This window comes from Sinohyriopsis cumingii, chromosome 6 (genome assembly GCF_028554795.1).
Source record: "Sinohyriopsis cumingii isolate HCF-2022 chromosome 6, ASM2855479v2, whole genome shotgun sequence".
NCBI lineage: Eukaryota > Metazoa > Mollusca > Bivalvia > Unionida > Unionidae > Sinohyriopsis > Sinohyriopsis cumingii.
The window spans coordinates 26,790,680-26,813,787 of NC_142966.1; the positions used below are offsets into that span (position 1 = coordinate 26,790,680).

At 36.1% G+C, this 23,108-nt stretch overlaps 1 protein-coding gene across 3 annotated transcripts in view; it reads left to right on the plus strand.

Moving 5' to 3' along the window:
• Positions 1–392: 392 nt before the first annotated feature.
• LOC149796535 (uncharacterized) overlaps positions 393–23,108 on the plus strand; it is an 81,836-nt gene continuing 59,120 nt past the window's right edge. The window contains exons 1-2 of one of the 3 annotated variants that reach the window (XM_089961228.1): positions 398–525; positions 15,875–18,340. In XM_089961228.1, the coding sequence (XP_089817354.1) occupies positions 16,049–17,287 (1,239 nt within the window). In that variant the 5' untranslated portion in view covers positions 398–525; positions 15,875–16,048 and the 3' untranslated portion in view covers positions 17,288–18,340. Of the gene's footprint in view, positions 526–15,874; positions 18,341–23,108 lie in introns of those variants that run through there. The other 2 variants (XM_089961230.1, XM_089961233.1) reach the window with 2 other exon arrangements.

Consider the following 23,108-nt stretch of genomic DNA (forward strand, 5'->3'; position numbering starts at 1 on the left):
GCCTGAAATTTTCATCAGCTGTTTTGGCTCCCCAAGATCTCTGGCGCACCACCCATCTCCCCCCCCCCCCCCCCCGGCCTCCCTCCCCCCCCCCCGCAAAATTGCAATGCATTTTCCTTTGACGTCAAATATATTCTTCAAGACACTCTGATCGATACGGGTTGTACTTGTAATAGAATAATTATACAAGTTAAGAATCCCAATGTTTAACAACAATGGAGTATGCCAAGACTACGTATGAATCAATATCGCTGTTTACCTTCAGGTCCGATGCACCGATTCAGAAATGGGGTATAAAGAGTCAAACATTTTTAAAACGTGCGAGACGATTGGCGATGACTTATCAAGGCCAATAACCTGGCTAGAACACGGTTGGATCGGGACGGGCATCTAAATTTAGAAATGGAAATACCCTAACATACCTTTCTAAATTTAGACCGTTAGGAATCCTTTCGCTCGGTAGGGATTTGAGTCGTGAAGACAAATAGTCGCTTCCATATTTCTCTATATTACAGTGGCGAAATAGTAAGTATAACTCTTTTCCATATAGCTCATACGTTAAGATATCACTAGAATATATATATATATATATATATATATATATATATATATATATATATATATATATATATATATATATATATTAGCAACAGGGGATGATTTTTTCATAACTATAGAATATATAAAAATGGAATGTTTTCTGCATAATTTGAGCTTGCAGATTTCAAAAATGAACCCATCTTTATGATATCTTTTCAAATAAATTCACAGGAAGCATTCAAACATATGTACCGGCCACCATTTTTAATATTGGTCTTTGGCATTTTTAAAAAATTCTTGACCTCATGTTATTTCAAGCTGAAATTTGCATATTTCTTACATATATTTTATATAGAAATGTTTTGTGAACATTCGGCTTTAAGAATAAATTGACATTATATATGTTCCAGGTAATTCAGGAGCCCCCCCCCCTTGCCTTTTTATCACCCCACCCCACCCCAGCATTTTTGCATGAAATACTATATTTTTGAGTCATACACAAGTTGAAATTATATCTTGCTTTCAAAATGGAATAATTTCTGCCTAATTTGTGTGTGCAGATTTCAAAAATGAGCCCATCTTTATGATATCTTTTCAAATAAATTCACAGGAAGCGTTCAAACACATGTACCATCCACCATTTTTAATATTGGTCTTTGGTCACTTTTTGAAAATTCTTGACCTCATGTTACTTGATGCTGAAAGTTGCATATTTTTTACATATGGTTATACATAAATGTGTTTTGAACATTCAGCTTCAAGAATAAATTCACTTTTTCTATGTTCCAGGTACTTCTGAAGGCTTTCTGTGCCTTTTTATCACACGCCCCCTAACATTTTTAGCATAATCATGAGTCATACCAAGTTGAAATTGTATGTTACTCTTAAAACCAATAGTGCATATTCATTACAGTGTTCTTGTACATATATACATTTATCTGAAATCACAATTTAGTAAATAACAATTGCTATTTTAGAATTTAGTTATCATAAGATATATTTGGTCAGTTTTCATATCTATAAAATAAAACCAATGACAAAAGGTTTTCCACTAAGTAATACGTTTGATATAATGAAAGACAGTACGTCTGTATAATCCGATTCCTTGCTATAAATGTCTGCCATTTCATACAGTCAAGTTTTCGTGTGTTTTTGAACCTAAATTATATGTTGTATTGTTTTCATTGTTTACATTTTGTATCTACCCGTGTGCCGGGAAGAGTTACCGTTCTTGCTGGCATGGGTGACCGTTGAAAAATACGTAATTCGTGGGTTTTTCGCAAATATTCGCTTACATTTTATCATTATTCTCTTAAAAAGAACTCCAAAGTATTTAAAAAGTAGGCGTAGTTGAGCGTATATGTTCGTTTATTTAGTTTTTCAGCGTTTTGAAAAACTCGGTTTTCGCTTTCTTCCGCTGTATAAGTTGTAGAAATGGCCCAGTGTCATATATGCTAAATATAGACATTTGACCTTTCAACCATGAATACACTCGGATGTAATAATATCGGCTTTTTACATATTAAAGCGGAGAAAGTACCGGGTGTAATGAGGTTGACATTTTGAGAAAACGTTAATCTTGCTCGCCAGTGCCCTCTAGCGGCGTCCGCTGTTGCTATATATTGCTATATATATATATATATATATATATATATATATATATATATATATATATATATATTACAGGGTTTAGATAATGTTCTATTCATACAAAACTCGGTCCAAATATGTTTTAACTCGTTTTGTAATAGTTTTATTGTGTACTCTGGCAGCAAAACGTTGTATTCTCAACAGGGGGAAAATGTAAAAACAAACTTGCTGAATAGATAGGGAATTTTATTTTAACAATTTCGTTTAAATTATAATGTCCATAAATAATAGAGCATACTGTAAATTAATGGTGGCAAAATTTTGTAGTCTCATCTTGGGAAAATATAAAATAAACTTGCAGAATAGATAGGAAATTTAATTTTAACAATTTCACTTAAAACATAATGTCCATAAATAATAGAGGAAATACTGTCAATTAATGGTGATTTTATTACTTGTATGGGAAAACACTCATTAAACCATAAAAGTGTGTATTTAAACATAAATTTTCAGACATATATTTGATAATAATGTCTTGTAAATTCAAGAGTCTATTCTTATTAGTATTTGCATTGGCTATAAAACTTGTTCAGAGTCTGTTTTTAATATTCATCCTCAAAAGTTAGACTCAACACGTCTGGCTTACTTTCAGTAATCTTTGAGAATAAGAGACAATGTCTCGTTATACTAGTATTACTATATTTTCTTATGATATCGTAAGCTACTGTAGCAGAATTTACATTGAACACCACGTCCATGCACAGTGGGCAATTACTTGTCCAATGGCTAAGTTCTCTAATAATTAAATTGATACTTACAATGACATAAAGCTTTTAATTCGAATTTTAAGCTGCGCTTTTGAAAATTACACAGTAATTTCTTCATAATATCTTGTGTGCGATTGCATTCCTGTTCTTTATGTTTGGAGCATACATTTTTTTAAAATCATCGTCCGTTGATAAAAACTAACATTATCTTCAAAATGAGTGTTTTTAATATCAATTGTTAAGTACTAAGATAATAATTTCTTACTGAAATGGTCAAATGGAAGATTTTAACAAACACCCACCCTCCAAAAAACACAGATGTTAAGTATGTATTGTTTTAAAGCTGAACATTATGTTAGTCATATCCTATAACTATTGTATTACAGATGATGAAACAACCTTGCTACTGTTGTCTGACCTGACCTTTTGTCATTGTTGCATTGTTTTGCTGAATCTCTATTGTTCACTCGTATTTATATGTATATTGCACCTCACATTGCATTCTATTATTGAACTTGATAAAATTACGAGCAACGCCTTTTAAGTCAGCATGTTCAAAACTGACACTAAAGATTTCCACTGCCCTTCAAATTGTTGTTGTTGGCATCCGTTAGTCTCGAGAGACGATGGAACTGCGCCTATGAGAGATGTCCCGGTTGGTGGTTGTGCAGCGTCTGCTGTGGCTAAGTAGAACAATGCGGGAGCAGCAGTCCGTGCTGCACTTGCTGAACTTGAAGGTTGTGTCAGGTGTTGGTTGAAGCTATTTCTTCTTCCTCTGCGTTCGTCTTTCATTAGCTAGCAAGCGTTGCTTGTCCTTTCCGGCTTTCAGACCAGTGATCAGAGCATGTCGCCAGCCTGATCTGTCTAGAGCGAGCTCTTCCCAGGTGTTGACATTAATATCAAGGGCTTTCATGTCATTCTTACAGACATCCTTGAAGCGGAGATGTGGCCGTCCGATCGACCTTTTGCCAGAGGCGAGTTCCGAATAAAGAATGTCTTTGGGGATACGTCCGTCAACCATCCGACGTACATGGCCCAGCCATCTGATGCGGCGTTGGCGGAGGAGTGTGATCATGCTGAGAATCTTGGCACGCTCGAGCGCCTTGTTGCTTGTTGCTCGATCGCTCCAGGTGATCCCGAGTATGCGTCGGAGGCATCACATGTGAAAGGCGCTCAGTCTTTACTCTTGTGAGGCGTACAGAGTCCAGGTTTCACTGGCATACATGAGAGTGCTTAGCACGCATGCACGGTACACGGTGATCTTAGTGTTCACGGTCAGCATGCTTTGGTTCCATACTCTCTGCGACAACCTGGAGAGAGTTGTTGATGCCTTTCCGATCCGCTTGTTGAGCTCAGCATCGAGCGAGAGGTTGTTGGTGATGGTAGAGCCGAGATACATGAACTGACTCACCACTTCAAGTTCGTAGTTGTTGATGATGATGCTTGGGGGGTCCGCGTCCTGAACCATCACGTTTGTTTTCTTTAGGCTTATGGTTAACCCAAACTCATCACATGCTTTAGCAAAGCGGGCCATCAGGTGCTGAAGCTCAGCTTCTGTGTGGGTGGCTAGAGCAGTATCGTCTGCGAAGAGCATGTCCCTGATGGTTACTTCACGCACTTTGCTCTTTGCCTTCAGTCGTGCCAGATTGAACAGTCTGCGGTCTGATCGTGTGTGCAGGTAAATCCCTTCTGTCGACGTCCCAAAGGCGTGCTTGAGCAGGACTGCGAAGAAGATGCCGAAGAGCGTGGGGGCAAGGACACAGCCCTGTTTAACTCCACTACGGATGTCAAAGGGATCGGATGTTGAGACATCGTACTGCACTGTGCCTTTCATGTCATCGTGGAAGGACTGGATCATGCGATTCAATATTTGTCGATTTAACGATGCCTTCAAATATGATTGCAATTATTCTTGTCTGAACCATTTATTTAGAGGCAATGCTTAGTTCACGTCATAATATCGGAATAATAAAATAATAAAACCAGTATGACGCAATGTATTTGAATATATCATTGTTTATTCAGCGTTTCGATAGTAAAAGGAAAATCTTAAAACTGCAAGGGGTCTAAATCAGAGCAGGAGAGTATATTTTTAAGCTGTATGCATGCTTAAATATGTTTATCAGCAGGCCACAAATGTCAAGGTCAAATGCATTCTTATTGACTTCTATCAGGATAATAAGAGTTAAATTTAGACATGGAAAGTCCCCTACATTTCGGCTCTAAATTTTTAACCATCGGAAGTCGTGTCGCTTGTATAAAAATGTGTTGAAAGTACAAAATCGATTCAATATTTGTCGATTTAACGATGCAATAAAGGTTCTACTGAATTGTGAGGAATTTGTACTTGGCATTCACTGAAACAGCATATGGAAAATACACACACAAAGTGTATTATTCCCTACCGAATGTTTTTTCTGATGCGCATTTCAGGAGGAATGCATATTGTTATTATGTGAATCTGTTTTTAAAGAGTTAAAAGAAAAGACCCATCCTACATGTGTTTCCATACGTATTAAATTTGTCCTCGATTGCCACTATCTTGAACCGTCACACTAGCTGATTCGTTTAAATAAAATCGTATATGTTTCATGTAATGTGCACCGTTGATTAGTAATCGTAAATAAGTCGACATCAATCTTCGAGATAATTATATATGCAAAACCCTGTGATTTAATTAGCTGTCATTTGAATTTTCTAATTTAGATCGCTAACCTTAAATATTGGGCATAATTATCCGTTTATTTCACACCATTGTGTTTAAAATGGCATGGTTGATGGTCTTGGTTCATGGTTCTTTTGCGAACATCTCAGTATGCAAACGTTTGAACATGTCAGTATGCAACACGAACTTGCGTCCTTTAGGTCATTCTAACCTTGCCACTTTTCTGGAAGTCGTTTAAGCACACCGTGCAAGAAATATTTTTATCGCAATACCAAAAGAAATGTTCAAGTTAATAAACGTATTGGCTGATTTTATATTTCTTTTTCAAAGTAATGATACTAAGACCTGTTTCCAATTATCGAACAATCACTCATTTACTAAGAAAAAATGAGCCAGCCTGCTACCGATTTAATTCAGGTGATTTTACCCAAGTATTCTAACTTTAAAATCCTACTTATCTTTAACTTTAGTGATTTAAAGATTTACTGTGACATTTTAAAATTTATGACAAGCTTTCATTACTTGTACAGTTTTGAAATATTGTACATTTGCAGGACACGTGCAGTGTGCAAAATTTGGTGAAATAATTATTTCCTTTTCTTTTGTTTCCTACAAATAGTGAATTAAGTATGTTTCATTGACTATGGAACTAAAGGTGTTCTTGAAGTAAATTGTCCTGATTAGTTCGGCAGAAGTAAACAAAGTAAATAACCCATTTTGTGTATATGCATCAGCAACAAATACACCACAGATTTCATAAAAGTTAGCCTCCACGTGATATGGCTTGGATTAATAACAACTGGCAGCAAATATATATAATTGATTCCGTATAAGAACATTTCTCTGTATATGTGAATGTATTCAGTCAGATACATGGCACTCATCTTTACATCCGAAGTTCACACCAACTAACTACCATTATCATAAAGATGGCTTTGAATACAGTGGGAAAAGTTATACATTTGAAAATGAAATACGTGGGTTTAGATCAAAAGAAAAAAATTATCCTGGCATATCTTGGTAGGGACTATCCATTTAGTACGTACGCAAAAAGTTGGCAACGCTTGACCCCTCCCCCCCCCCCTTTACACATCCGTACTTTTGTACACCCCACCTGCGTACATACGCTTGACGCGGCCTTTATTTAATCCACGCAGAAACGATCAAGGAGTAATAATATTGACGTGTTTGATAAAACAGTCGACCGAGGTTGAATGTCTGGCTGCATCAAAGAAATAAGCCGCCTAACTTGAAATAGTTCGTCTAGTGTCTGCTAAAATTTAAACGCCGACTGAACCCAGTCGAACAGGTTACGTATTACACAAATTATTATCTAGGTTTCACCACCCCACCCCACCACCCGTTTCCTATGCGTACGTACATTAATAGTAGACCCCCCATATACGCAAGCGTATGCATATGGGTTAAGCCCCTCCCCCCCCCCTCCATGCGTACGTACTAAATGGACGGCCCCGTATGGTTTGGATTGAAAATCGGGGGAAAGGAAAAAGATCGTGTGAAGAACAGCAAAAGTACAGTTCACTCTCTGCTGCATTAAAACATAAACAGAAAGAGCAGAAATTATAAGTTCTAAATCTCAATTCATTCACACCCCTGAATTCCAGCCAATATCAAGGTATGGACATTCTAAATTTACCCTCGGCATCAAAGACATGCTAGAAGCATATAAAACTAATTTCTGTGAGAGTTGGCATAAGCCAGAGATGAGAAAGCATGGGACATTCGCTTACGAGCAGGAAATTATGCACGTAATTCTTATCGGCCCTCCTGACTACTCCAGGAACTCACACGTGCCTTCCACTGTCTGATGACCCTGTTATGAAACCAGATGCAAGGTTTGAAACGTCTGATCTACAATCATACACAAAAATAAGCTAAGCAATATTTTGTTTACAAAATGACATTTGAATATGTAGTCATGGTCAAAAGCCAACACACAACACTAATTAAATTAACATAACAGTATATGTGGTCGATCAACAATTATGTACCATGTAGCTAAACAATTTTCTTCTGAAAGGATGACAATGAACTTTAAAACCTTGCATTTGTTCGTTATGCGCCTTTGGATGCATCTCTAGCTAGGTCACTGACAAAAGCACAATAAATGCTACCATTGTAAAGTTTATGCAGGCAAAAAGTTTGAAATTAACACCTGACATAGTTGGGTATACGGCGTACGGGTTTTAATTTAGACCATTGAGGATCCTATCGCTCAGATGACAGGCGATGAAGTTTAAGACCAAGAGCATGCATATCTTCGTTGTACCAGGGATTGGCTTCCAAACTTAGAAACGGAATTACCCTAGTAGAACTTTATAAATGTAGTCGATTAGGAATCCGATAGGAATTATAAAGCCAAGAACAAGCCGAGACTCGTTGGACCTTAAATGGGCATCTATATTTAGAAATGGAAATACTCTAACAGACCTTTCTAAATTTAAACCATTAGGAATCCTGTCGCTCAGTATAAATGTAAGTAGAAGTGCCCAAACTGACTTTGGTATTTGTCTACATCACAGCGACAAAATAGTAAGTATAACTCGTTTCCCTGAAGTTACTATCTTAACATGTAACTACAATTTCTCAACATATATCAGGGTTTAGATTGTGTGCTGGTCATACTAAACTTGGTTCAAATGTGTTTGAGTATGGTACTTTTATTGTGTATTCAGGTAACAACAAAATGTACCCTTGCCCGGGAGAAATATAAAATAAACTTTCTGAACAGATAACACCATCATGCGGAAGTAGCGGATTCTGCCACGGGATGAATAATTGTTGTTGTTGTTGTTGTTGTAGGGTTTAACGCCATTTTTCAGCACAAGATAGGCTATACATGGCGGCCAGTATTAATGGTGGAGGAAAAACCCGGAAAACCCCCGGAAAGAACCACCGACCCACGAGAAGCTACTGGCAAGCTTTCTCACATAACCACATTAGCCGAATCTGAGACTCGAACCGACGCAGACAGAGGTGAGTTGGCAGTGATCCGTAACGGTGAGCGCTTTAGACCACTCGGCCACTCGGGGCCCCCCGGGATGAATAACACTTTGAAAGTAATTTCACAAAATAAAACGTTTAACTTGCCTTTTATTTCAGGTTGTATCATATGATAATTTTACATAAATATCATTAATACAAATATCTAGTTAAAGTTAAGATATTAGAAATGACAGCTGATGACGTCATCACACTTCTAATATTAGACCCGAGACGGATGCTGGATTCGGTAGTATTAAAATATAACACAGACTCTCCTCCGTGATCGGTACGAATATTAGACATTGACGCTTATTTGCTGCAGGGTAGAATCTGGTGAAATCGGCTCATTCCGCCTGATAGTGTCCTTTAGAAAGGCTTTGTGACCGTAATGATGAAAATAAAGGTTAATTGCCGGATTAGATTCATGCACTTGTCGTCCGAGAGTTTTGCGTTGGTACGTTACTATATTTTGAATGGATATATGTAACTTTTCAGACTTTTGGCGATTCTGAAGCTATAAAAGACGCTTGACAAAAGTCGAATCGAGCGGAGGGTTGGGGTCACGCTTGCACTACTTCAGTACTTGTGTTAATTTATAGTACCGATATGGTGATTTCGTGTTGTCAGAGATTTCATCGTACTTTATTGAGAAAACGTCAGACTCCTGTGCCTAAACTCGTTCACTTCTATCAGGATGTTATGATTTAAATTGAGACATGTAAATTCTCTTATATTTTCACTCTAAATTTAGTAGCAATAACAACGTAATTAGAGGCTGCTTCAGTCGGGCCGAGTACCACCATCTTAATATTTTTGTATACAGAGGGTACCCCACTTTACGGGGCTTCCATTATTTTAATTTTGATCGGATCATTTCATGAATAGCGGGGAAAATGATACGTGATTACCTGCGTAAAGGAAACCTGTTGGCTTTTACTGTTGAACTATAGACCTTTTTCCGTTAATATTTTTAGCTTGCCAAACCTCTCCCATAACCGCGTCCGGTACAGTCATCCGCATTTGACGTTATTGGTAAGAATTTGATATGGCTCAGAGAATATTTTCATGAAAAATCCACAAAACATGTGGATCTTGGAGGGTTTCACGCGTGAGAGGTTTTATTTATGTATCTAAATATAGAATGTGCCAAGAATATTGTGGTACTTATCTTCGTTTCGTGGGAATAAGGTTGTATTACAATAAGGTCAAAACTCACTTATTTCGACTGCAAGAACAAAGTTAAAGACCTAATAATGTTTCCTACCTTAAATATTCTCAGCATGTTTTTTGTTTTTTAATTTCATGGTGTTTGTTTGTGTAATCATATCATTAGATGTTTTTAATCTTATATGTGTTGTCTAATATTGTAAAGTGCTTAGAGCTTCTAAAGATTAGGCGCTATACAAAGTCCTCATTATTATTATTATAACATACTCTCCGTCTCATCTTTAACCGGAAATGTGTCAGTTCTCTCCCTTGAGTACCTGTCGCGGTATTAACACCGAGTTTAACATTTTATCAATAAAGTACAACAAAATCTGTGACAACACGAAATCACCTTATCAATATAATAAATATACATATGTTTATAGTACATTCAGGTGATTTATTGTAAGGTACTTTACTGACAAAACGTCAGACTCCTTTGGTAGCAGCTATATACTCAGTGAATATAAATGTCGTTGCTACCGCTACCTGTAACCGGCTGTTTGTTTTTATTATTACTGCTATAAAATAGTATAAAAGCCTGTTTGATACCTTTGGATATGAAATTAATCTAGTAGTAAAATAAAGATTAATACAAATTTATACTTGTATTTTCACAGATTACGGTGATTGTTTTCTGTTTGAAGAATAAGACACACACACACACACACACACCAGTAATAATTTAAAAGAAACTTTTGAAGTTTTTAAGGTTACTCACAGTTCAGGCTGCTGTAGCAACCATAGCCCCTGCATGAACATCTTCATTTGTCAGTGATTTTATTGTAATTTTACACTGTTTAAAAAATAAGTTAATATTATTATAACAAAGAATGCCAGCACAATCCACCTATGCAATAAAGCAACTGCAAAATAAATAAATATAAATAAAAAGTATATACAGTACTGTATTTAACTTTTCACAGGAAATATTAGAGAAAAATAAATATTTTATGTAGGCTTTCAGTCATAAAAACAAAATTTTTAGATGAATTAGTCTAAACACATTCTAATACAGGTAGACATTTAAAAGGAATAAATACCTGGATTTTCTTATTACATTGTTCTTATATATTTCTTTTGAAAAGTAAGGAGGCAAATGTTACCAATCCCTTTTGTTTTTCACTTTCACATGAATAAAACACAAATAAAAACAAGCTTTACACATAATAAGGCTTTTGGATTGGACATTACTCATAATTGTAAATTCTGAGTAATTAAACCTGCAAATTCTGGATTGGCCGATGCACATTTCCCCAGAATTTCCTTTTATATACCACATACATTTGTAAATTATGCCTCAAGAACAATCTGATTATATTCTCTAGTGACTGCTTCATTAATTAACCCCCGAAAAATTTCCATTACTGGATTTGTTTCCAATCTATACACTGTACAAAAAAATGCTCACTTTTTGGAGAATTCCTTTTTTTGCAGGCAATAAAATAAGTTCTTTGCACTTGCTATGAGCAACTACGATGAGAAGAAGTACACTTTATTAGCTAATTTGTTATTTCTGATGATTTGACCTTCTCAAAAATACCATCTTTATTAGCCTGAGATGAAATTTTAAATTTGGCTGTTATCCCTAAATTTAGACCATCGGAAATCTGTCGCTTTTATAAAAAATGTGCTGCAAGTGCAACATTGATTAAATATTTCTCTATTTCACGATCAAATAATGATTCTACCACCTTGTGAAGAATGTTTACTTGACAGTCGTTGAGATGACAGAGAGCAAATACATTCATGCATACACACCATAAACTATCCCCTGCAATAATAGTTTATGAACTACAATGGTTGTCTCAAACATCTTACTGTAACTATTCCTCCTAAATGAATTATCATTAAGATATTTGATTTTCGCCAAATTACTTTGAATAATGTATATTTTGTCCTAAATGAAACTGGCAATCAAGGAAGCAATGGTTGTACCTTGAACTCCTGAAAATTTTTTACTGAGCAATATTCGTCGAAATTCAAAATTAGAATTTTTCTAATCTTCTAAAACTTATCAATGTTATACATGTCAGATTCCTTCATATACAAGATGAAGAGAACCGGTTCCGAAACACCCGAAAATGAAATGCACTTTTTAAACATTAAAAAGCACACTGAACAAAGTCAAAATCATTCCTTTGGGCATAAAATGTGCTGCTGTTTTGAAACAAAAAATACGGATAACAATTTTACATACTGTACACACATATTATTCCTTGCCGAATTTATTTCCTACTTTGCATTTTATGAGGCATACATTTTTTTGTTGTTGTGAATCTGTATTTAAAAAGTATAAAAAATCCTTTCCTGCATTTGTTTCCATCCGATCCTTAAATTTCCCTTGAATGCCTCTACTTTCAATCCGCAATACAAGGGGGGAAAGAGAAAACAACACTGGACAACAAATTTTTACAAAAGTCATGTTACTGAAATAAAATTAGTCAATTCTTATCAATTTTTATGTGCTGAACACGAATATGACAGTCAAATTGCAAAATTGGCTCTAGTTTTTTTGTAATCTGCAAGAAATTAATGTTTACATAACGAAATGCATTCCAATAGTAAAAGGTCAACTGTAATAGCCTACCTATAAAAAATCAAGTCATTGACTACATCTTAGATTTCTTCGCCTGTCTCTTGTACAGCTGTTCGGGAGCATCTCTGAGGAGTGTCCAGCAATAGTCAGCCAGCATTGTAGTGGACCATTTTCCCTGGTATCTTTGTTCCATTGTTGCGATATCTTGATGAAAACGTTCGCCGTGTTCATCACTAACAATACCACAGTTGCTAGGAAAGAAATCCAAATGGGAATGAAGGAAGTGAATCTTTAGAGACATATTGCAGCCAAGTTTCTTATACTTCATCAACATGTCTTCTACTAGTTCCTTATAGTTTTCTGCCCTAACATTTCCGAGGAAGTTTGTAGAAACTAGGCGAAAAGCATTCCATGCTTGTTTCGCGTCACCTTCCAGCAAGTTGTTGAACCGATCATCTTTGAAAAGCTCTCGAATCTGAGGACCCACAAAAACTCCCTCTTTAATCTTTGCTTCGCTGAGTCGAGGGAATTTTTCATGCAGGTATCGGAATGCTGGCAAAGTCCGGTCAATGGCTTTCACGAAGTTCTTCATCAAACCTAGTTTGATGTGAAGGGGTGGTAGCAAGATTTTCTGAGCCTCAACCAGAGCTGGGTGTTGGATATTCTTCTCTCCAATGGCTACATTCTGCCTGTGAGTCCATTCCTTCCTCATGTAGTGCATTTCCCTTGCTCGGCTATCCCACTCGCATAAGAAACACATGTATTTTGTATATCCTTGCTGCAGTCCCATTAAAAGGGCAACTACCTTCAAATCACCACAGAGGTGCCAGCTGTACTTGTTATACTCAATGGAATTCAGTAGCTGCCTTAAGTTATCGTATGTCTCTTTCATGTGGACAGCATACGCTACTGGAATAGATGGAAGAATGTTTCCATTGTGCAAAAGCACAGCCTTGAGACTCAGTTTCGAAGAGTCCACAAATAGTCTCCATTCTTGTGGGTCATGAGTGATTTTTAAAGCATTCATGAGGCCCTCAATATCGGAACAGAATATCAGATTACTTTCCTTTCTGAAGAAAGGCTCCAATTGCTGGTGGCGCTTTCGATATGCAGTAATTGTGACATCTTCTTCTAGAAGATTCCATTGTTGGAGTCTTGATCCTAGCAATTCTGCCTTGTTCTTTGATAAGTCCAAATCACGAATCAGGTCATTTAGTTCTTCCTGTGTTATTCTGTGTGGGGTTGATGATGCACCACAGTGAAAATCTGGATCACTGCATGCTGATGGACCAGGAGAAGAACAGGTCGACTCACCTTTGTCTTCGTCAGATGAATCAAGAGAATATTCTGCTGGAGGTTCTGGAATAGGAAGTCCCTCACCATGTGGAACTGGTCTCAATGCAGACGGAATGTTTGGGTAGACTATTCTCGACTTCTTTCGCTTCGTTATTCCGCCGGAAAGAGGAGGAACCAAGCAGAAGTAACAGTCATTTAGGTGGTTGCTTGGCTCTCTCCACACCATTGGGACTGCAAACGGCATTGATGACCTTTTGCAATTCAACCACTGTGAAAGCTGTGTTGTACATGTAGCACAGCATATATGCGGAGCCCAAGGCTTGTCTTGGTCACCAACCTTGCATCCGAAGTAAAGATGATATGCCTTCTTCACTTGAGAATTGATACTTTTCTTCTGGTTGGCAAATGTCACTTCCCCACAAATATAGCAAAAATTGTCCGCGGTATTAACACACTTTCGAGGCATTACTGTTCTTTATTGTACGTAAATGGATAAAATAATAAGTTTTATGTAACAGTAGCTTGAACTGTCTCGCACAACGTCTAAAATATTTTAAATGCTGAACCTATCTGATTGGGCTTTATATAGTACACTGCTTACGTCAGCTTCAGCAGCCGCCTGGCATTAGTATAATAGGCCTACACATGTATAGTACACTGCTGACGTCAACTTACTTCAGCAGCCGCATGGCATTAGCATTGCATTGCATCAGAAAATGATGCAATCAACTGTGGATGATGTGAGCATGATGGTATTATGCAATGTTACATCATTATTCCGGATGTTGCTGCAGTCCTACTGGAGAAATTTACACAGTGAAACATAGAAAATGAGGTATATGAATATCTTCAAAACGAGAGCCAATACAAATTTTTCACGGTTATATTCGTGTTCGGCACACCAAAATACTACAGATTAGGGCCTTTTCAAGTCAGTAATGATTTCACTGTTGACCAGTGCAATCTTTCCTCTGGACTTTGTACTTTTCAACTTATGTTTTCATACTGTTGCCAATTAAAAGCCGATATGTCAGAATTTAATGGACTTAAAAAGTTCAAATGTCAAGATATAAATTGCAAAAGAATAGTTGCAGACACCTGCAGTGCCACTTTACTGTGATTGTATCTTTTCCATTATATTCTTTATAATGTTGACTGTGGACTAGTTACAGTAGAGGTGATGTATATAATCACTGATTCTACCCTGGTTATGTATGTGTTTGCAGTAGTTTTTTATCTCCCCGTTTTATTTGATTTTGAATCATGTTTGTTTTGGCTTTATTGTAAATCTTAATGGACCTATTACCTTTTTTAACATAAGCAGATACCATCGCACAGTTTGCATCCATCACATTACTGATAAAATAGCAGGTGCCTTGCTTGATTCCTCTAATAAAATTCATATTTTCATGTCATTTGCACTGCTGATTAGTGATCATCGTACATAAGTTTATATCAATCTTCGGGTTAATTCTACATGCAAAACTCGACAATGTAATTGGTTGTCATTTTAATTTATATTCTGTGATCTAATATATATCTCTTACTGGAAATTGGGTATTGGTATCAGTTTATTCTACATTACGTTGTGGTATCACATGGCATGGTTTATGGGCTGATCCCGTGCTTCTTTTGTGAACATGTCAATAAGCAAACGTTTTATCTAGTCAGAAACACGAACTTGCCTCCTTTTAGCCATTCTCATCTTGTGAAGTTTCTGGCAAGCCAGACAAAAATATTTTGTATTACAATATAAAAGTAAAAGTTCAAATTAATGATCAAGCTTTCAAGGAAGACATGTTTCCAATTATCGAACAATTACTCATTTACTATGGAAAAATATACAAGTCTATCCACTATGTATTGCAGGTCAGTTTAACCCAAATATTCAAACTCTAAGATTCAAAGGTATGTTTTATTATACAGTAATTCAAAGACAAGCTGTTTAATGTGTGACCTAGAATTTAATCATTTTATTGTTTTGTGCAAAAACATGCAGTTCAAATGCAGCTTACCTCTTTAGTTCAAGTTAACCGGTGTACTATCCACCAAAAATGTCCATTCCAAGGTTGCATGGTAAATGACAATTGCACATGAAATAGCGGGAAATCTCTGGGAAAAACGTTAATCATGAATGTGACATTCAAAATTTTATGACAAGTGTTTATTACTTGTAAAATTTTGAAATTTATATTTGCAGAGCACTTGCATTGTGTTAAATCTCGTGAATTCCATATAAACTTTTAATTTCTTATTTTTTCCTAGAAATGGTGGATTTAAATACAGTGGCTTCATTTCCTGACCATGAAACAAAAGGTGATCATGAAGTGACTGGTCGTTATTAGTTTGACACAAGTACACGAAGTAAAATTACCCATTTTGTATATGCATCAGTAACAAACATGCTACAGATTTAATAAAGTTTAGTCTCCACTTGATATGGCTGAGATGAATGCAGGCTGGCAGAAAATAGACAGGACAAAAAAGGTACAAGAACATTTCTGGCTAGGTGAATTTATTCAGTCAGATAGATGGCTCCAATCTTCACCTCCAAGTTTCAGACCAACTAACTACCCATATGAAAAAGATGGCTTTAAATACAGTGGGAATACGTATACATTTGATAATGAAATACATGTGACTGAAATAACACATGCAACATCACTCAAATCCATGCTTTCTATAATAAACGATGGTGGGTTTAAAGCAAAGGAAAATCTATATCCTGGCATAGGGCACATGAGTTTAGTATGGTTTGGACTAAAAAACGGGGAAAAAGAAATCGACTTTATGAAGGCAAATAGCAAATGTAGAGTGCAAGATCTAATGCAAAATATACCTGAACTGAAAGCTGAATGTGTACTATCTCAAATCGCTCATACCCTTGCATTCCAGCCAATGTCATTGTTTGGGCATTGTAAATTTACCCTTGGCATCAGAGACATGATAGAAGCATATAAAACTCAGTTCTGTGAGAGTTGTCCTAAGCCAGAGATGAGAAAGCTTGGGACATTCGCTTACAAACAGGAAATTATGCACGCGATTCTTGTCTGCCCTCCAGAAACTCCTCACACTCACAACTGTCCGCTACTCTCTGAAGCTGACACCGTCATTCAACCAGATGCAACGTTGGAAACATGGACATGGAAGCCACATTCCACTGGAAACCAGCATATATCCTTTCTTGACAGCGGCTACGCATGGTATAACCCCATAAGATGGGAACATGTCGTTTTTGCCTTTTATATACCAAAGGAAGGTTGTCTGAAAATTAATGCTCTGGAACATTGTGTGTCATTTTGTCTTGAAAGAAGCATACTAACTGGTCGCATTTCTGATGTTAATGAGCACATAAACGAGATGCTCAACTTCATAGCGTCCAAGAGGGTCACTGAGAGGAAATCACTGGCGGATATGTTGATAAGCATGATTGCTTGTTATCTAAAAGAAGAGCATTTGTATGAGAAAACGATGGAGAATAATGATGTTGTACAAGTTAATCTAGAGCAGGTTGTACAGCGTGTACAAGAATTACTACCACCATGGGACTTCAGAGCACTCAATTGGAGTCCACTCACTGAATGGATGAATTCACTTTCCAAACATTACAATGTGCTACATGTCATCCAGAAAGCCTGTACAGAGTTGAAATGTGGCAATAATATTAATGAAATATGACATACTATAAATCAACCTTGCAAAACTCTTGTGTGGTATAGTGTGTGCTATTATCAAACAATAAAAATGTATAGAAATATGACCGTTCAGAGTCCATATTCTGCAAGTGCGAGGAGTGAAATATATATATATATATATATATATATATATATATATATATATATATATATATATATATATATATATCTGATTTAATATATCTTTAATTTGATTGTTTGTTTGTCAGTTTTAATTTTTTTTAAATATTTTTCTTACATGCTATTGTAATGTAAATTTATTCACTGGAGATATTTTTCCAGAAAATTGGTTGAACTGAATCATTCTTTTCATAAACACCATGTGTTGGCCTGGATACGGACCTTGATTCAAAATTAGTAAACAAAGTTCTATTTTTATTTTAAAATGATTGGTTGTTGTCAAGGTCATGATGGGGCTTTGGGTTTAAGATGTAAACATTTTTTTTTTATTTCCTAGAGAAAATGATTACTTTTCGTCAGGGTCATTTTTGGTGTACGTGACCCACCCCCACCCACCCACCCACCCTGTGAATTCACAATTCTGGTTTTTCCATAACTACGCATTTGTTAATTTTATTAGAGATAGGTAGAGAGAGATTTCTCAGTTTTGGGCTTTTACACTTGGTATCAGTGGTTTTCTTTGTTGTTGCCAGAGTTTTTAAGATAATTTTCATCAGATCAGTTGGATTTCAAAAGGATTAATTCTTTATTCTCTTGAACAGTGTTCGTGTATAATTTCTGGAAAGACATTGCTTAACAAATTTTATTCTGATTATTATGAGGGTTATTTACAAGGAACTGCAAACGAAAACATTGTATAGGATACGGCTTACGTCATTGCCTTACATCTTGGATTCTTCGTTGGGACTCGAACTTGAATTCAGCAGAACATTTTATTATCAGGACTTTTGCAATTTAATTCGTGGATTATTTTTGGATTATTTTTGGATTTGATTCTTGAAACCGTAAGTTCTTATGTTTTCATTTTTAAAGAATTTGCCAGGGAAATATATTACTTATTAAATTTTGCAAGCTTGTTGTTTTCACTTTTTCTGTGTTACTGTTTATTCGAGCCTAAACACATAACAATATATATATATATATATATATATATATATATATATATATATATATATATATATATATATATATATGAGAAAGTCTTTGTGTTGTAATCAGGCCATTAACTGCACAATAGTGCAGAGTGTCTTTAATAGTATGAGTTCTAAAGATCATGAAAATAATGAAACGTGTCAACCCACAAGCTGAAATATTTCACACAAACCAAGAGTTTGTGAAGATTCAATTAGATAATTGATAAATAAACGATAGAAAATGAATTTTTGTGAAGGCCCACTTTAATTGAAACTCATTGGTCACGAACTGTTACGGAAACCAATCGTGACCACAAAAACGGACACATCATCTTAGTGGGCGGGTTATGAGTCACGTGGTTCTAATTTAAATATCTACTATAAACAAAAATGGCAAATGCAGGCGAGTGGCAGCAAAATAAAGGTCGCCCGCGTTTGTCGCTTTCCGAGAAGAAACGTCGAAAACCTGTCAAGGATTCGTCTTGGTGACCAGTTTGATCGATGGAGAGCATTGATGAGAGAGTTAGGACTGGCATCGTGCACTGAAATGACGAATTTGTTGGACAGGTAGGCCAGTGTTTACGTATAAAGTGTCCTCCAAATGTCAGCATCTTGTTCCTATGTTTGAAATCACAGTTTTATTATTACTATCTTTGCATAAGGACTTGATTTGTTTTGTAAGATTCCCCCCAAAAATGTGATCGGCTGATCGATATTTCACTCAGTGGTTGCATTGTGTGTATTATATATGTTGTGTTGGAATTTGTCTTTTTATGTTTATAACAGCGTGCTCATAAAGGTCATTTATATACATCTCCATTAGGCTACCTTCGTGAGAAAGGTTCTTTAAATTCCGTTAGGGAACTTAGATACATATACAAGCGTTATCAATATGTATACCCTCTCTCTCCCTCACACACACGCACCCCTTGGCTTAATGTGACAAGCACAATACTCCAATACTTTCATAAAAGCTTAAAAACCTTATCATGTAAATGTGTAGAACAAATGATACATGTTTAATGTTGATCTGTTCATAGGGTTTTTTGTATCTGAATGTAGAACTGATCCAGTACAATTTTGATGTCATGCTTACAGTAGGATGGATGCTGAGATATTTTATTGTACACCTTTCAACTACTAGTAAATTTATTATAAAGCACTGTATTGATAACATTTACAAAAGGATATCTTGCTTTAATTGACTTATAGGTCACGAACTGTTACGGAAACCAGTCGTGACCACAAAAACGGGCACGTAATCTTTGTCTAGTGGGCGGGTTATGAGTCACGTGGTCCTAATTTAAATATCTACTATAAACAAAAATGGCGGATGCACGCGAGTGGCAACAACATAAAGGTCGCCTGAGCTTGTCGCCTTCTGAGAAGAAACGTCGAAAAGGTATCACAGAAACCGAACGGGACCTATCAAGTATTCGTCTTGGGGACCAGTTTGTTCGATGGAGAGCATTGATGGAAGAGTTAGGACTGGCATCAGACAGTAAAATGACGAATTTGTTGGACAGGTAAGCCAGTGTCTTCGTATAAAGTGTTCTCCAAATGTCAGTATCTTGTTCCTATGTTTGAAATCACAGGAAAATACGGCTTTATTACAATGGTCCCAAGACATCATGAACCAGTTTTGCTTTTCGTGCAAGACTGCTAGCAGCTATGAACAATTTTTGGTGAGTTTTCAGTCCTTGTATTTGAAACAGATATGTGTAAACAGTTGTTACTGTGTACTTTTGTATGAAATCAAAATTACGGTGCATAATCCTTATCTTTCGATTTCTTTTAATGTATATTTTATCCAAAAATATACATTACCAATTCTACTATTAAAAACGATTTATTTGAAATGTCAGTGTAATGTGGAATATTGAAGGAACATTGATCCAAGCGAAACTGAAATCCTGCTGCATTAACTATGATCCAAATCTGCAATGCAGCTTTCACTTTATGAATATAAATCAAGTTGGCTTATCAATATGGGATCACCATGACAAAAGCGACCAGCTTTAGGTGCTATAGGTACTGACTGTGGCATTCTGTCAGAGTATCTGGAAAAGTGTCCTACATCACATCACCAATACACATGAATAGATCCTCTCACATGGCCAAGACATTAATAAATGTCTACATTAACCTTTGTTGGAGAATGAAGAGTGGACACAACCTTGGCTTGATCCCAAGAAGGATGCCAAAGTGCTGAAAATTTTGGCACAGTTACTCTTGGACCAAAGGTTCCTAAACAGAGCAGAGTATTACTTAAATTTCAGGTGTGCCATTTCAAGATTGCAGCAATTGCATCGTAATTAAAAGAAAAATGTGAAGACTGCTTTAAATGCTGTTATTCTCAGCTTAAGAATTGATTACTGTATATATTTACCATTTGAAGATCTGAATAAGTTTGCATTCATAAGATGGGTGCTCATGATACATGTATAGTGACTCTCCTTCTCAAGTCTTTGGTAAGCTCAAGTATAATACATGCACATCAGGTATAAACAATTCCATGACACCCTATCAATAAACACTTCAGTAAAGATTTTATGTATGCAAAATTTGCCAACAGTAATGATTATTTAATAATTGTATTAATCTGTTAGCAGATTATAAATGACACATGTTACAAGATACATGTTTTTTGAGAATTGCAGAAGCACTGCTGAGCTTTAAGTTTCTCATCAGCACATCCTGATGTAATGTGCCTAGAGATTTTCATACACTTTTCCTGTGACAGAATTGGGAGGGAGTTAACTACTTTGTATCACAACATCCATAGTGGCAGAGGTGTAATGAGAAACAAAGACGGGGAGATAGTGTACGTTTGTTTCACTAAAGGAAATTAGAAATAATTGTATATATTGTTTGTACATTATGATCCCTGCTTGGACATCAAGCCAATGGAATATTATTCATATGTACAAGTCATCAAAACTTAGTATTAGATACAAACTAGGTACAAGTCATTTTTTATATCTGTGGTAAGGAATCTTAATATTTTCATGCAAACAGATCTTGTAATTTGTATTGTTATCATTCTAGTGGATATTTATTTTGATTTGAGCAATGCAAGTCTAATAATTAGATCCAATTATATCTATAACACTTTCCCAGGGGACTGACACACTTTATTAAGGATATATGGGGTTCATGGAATTTTCTCAGGACATTTGGGGATGATGGTGTCATCACGATGATTACTAGCTAATACCTGTACATGGAAAAAACATGCTGCCTTCTGAAGGAATCGGCAAAAATGCATCCTGTCTCACTTAGTACTCTGTAGATTGAACAAATCAGAACAAAAACAACTCCTTGGGAACTGGTCATGAGGCTCTAATATTGCGTGAAAAGTTCATATGGGCTAGCATGGGGATGCTTGTCAAACAAGTTAAGAAAATAAAATTTTCTTTAAACAGGTATCATCAATGTTACAACAAAAAAAGCAGCAGATGGTCCATCTACCCTTTGCAAGAAAAATAAAACATATCCCGACATTAAGGAGCTTATTCAGAAAGCCCTCATCTGTCGACTTGAGGGATAGCAGGATATGCGGAGAAGAAGAGAACTAAAGGAAGATGATTCCAGGAGAACCTGGCACCTCAAGAACCACTATCAACTCTAGTTTTAGTGAGGGAGAAGATCTCTCGAATTTGTTTGTGTCAAATATGAAACAATGTCTAATATATGGAGATGTCTACTAAGGCAGGTTACACTTTATATAATATCCTGTAAATATCAGTAGTTGAAAATAAAATACTATATCTGCAATTACTAAAAACATTTTATATTGATTATTTATGACCTTCTTTTCCACATTGTTTATAGGCAGAAATAGACTGGTGTTAAAAAATCTGAATGAAAGCATTATTGTTTGATGCAATATTATGTGCAGTTACAAGACATCAAATAAAGAAGTCAGTTGTATTCATTTATATACAAATTTGTACATGCAAGAAAGTGTTTAAATTCATGCAACTCTGGAGGGGATGAAGCCAGTGTATTGTCCAAGAGCGTTTCAAGAAGTCAGAGACTCCTGCATTGGGATCAGATAGGCATGGCTGATTGCAGATGAAGATAATAGTTACATAAGAATTGTATCCCTGTATCATCATCAGCTTAGATTTGTTTAGCATAGTGAGGTACCCACATTGAAACCAGGTAATGAAAAGAATCTACTTGATTGTAAATATATATAAAAAAAAATCCTTACCATTTGCATATGTATGCATGTCTGTTTTTGGATGGCTTACAATTTTAATACTCTTTCACAGTGGTTGCACAGAAATAATCTAAGCATATGCCTCATTTGGTAAGCAGTCTCACTAAACGTCTCTAAACTTCTTACGTTAAATAAACTCTTAAGCATGTTAGGAATAATGCTTTAAGGGACAGTATACATTCTAAACAAAACTTGATATATTCATTACCAACAAAAGTGATATGCAGAGCTGCCTTTCACAACACCTATTCCAGGTTTTGTGTACATCTCCCTACATTTTCCACACACCATTCGGGTAATCCTGTGTTGGGGAATGGGTGATAACCATCACACTGCCTTGAACCTGGCTACAATACATTAAAAATAAGGTTGAGGTGGAAATGCAACATCTGTATGAACAGTTGCCTCTGTCGGTCTGGATCCACACTTATGATCTCCTGGAATTTGTTTAAAAGATAAAACATACTGAATCCCTGTATATA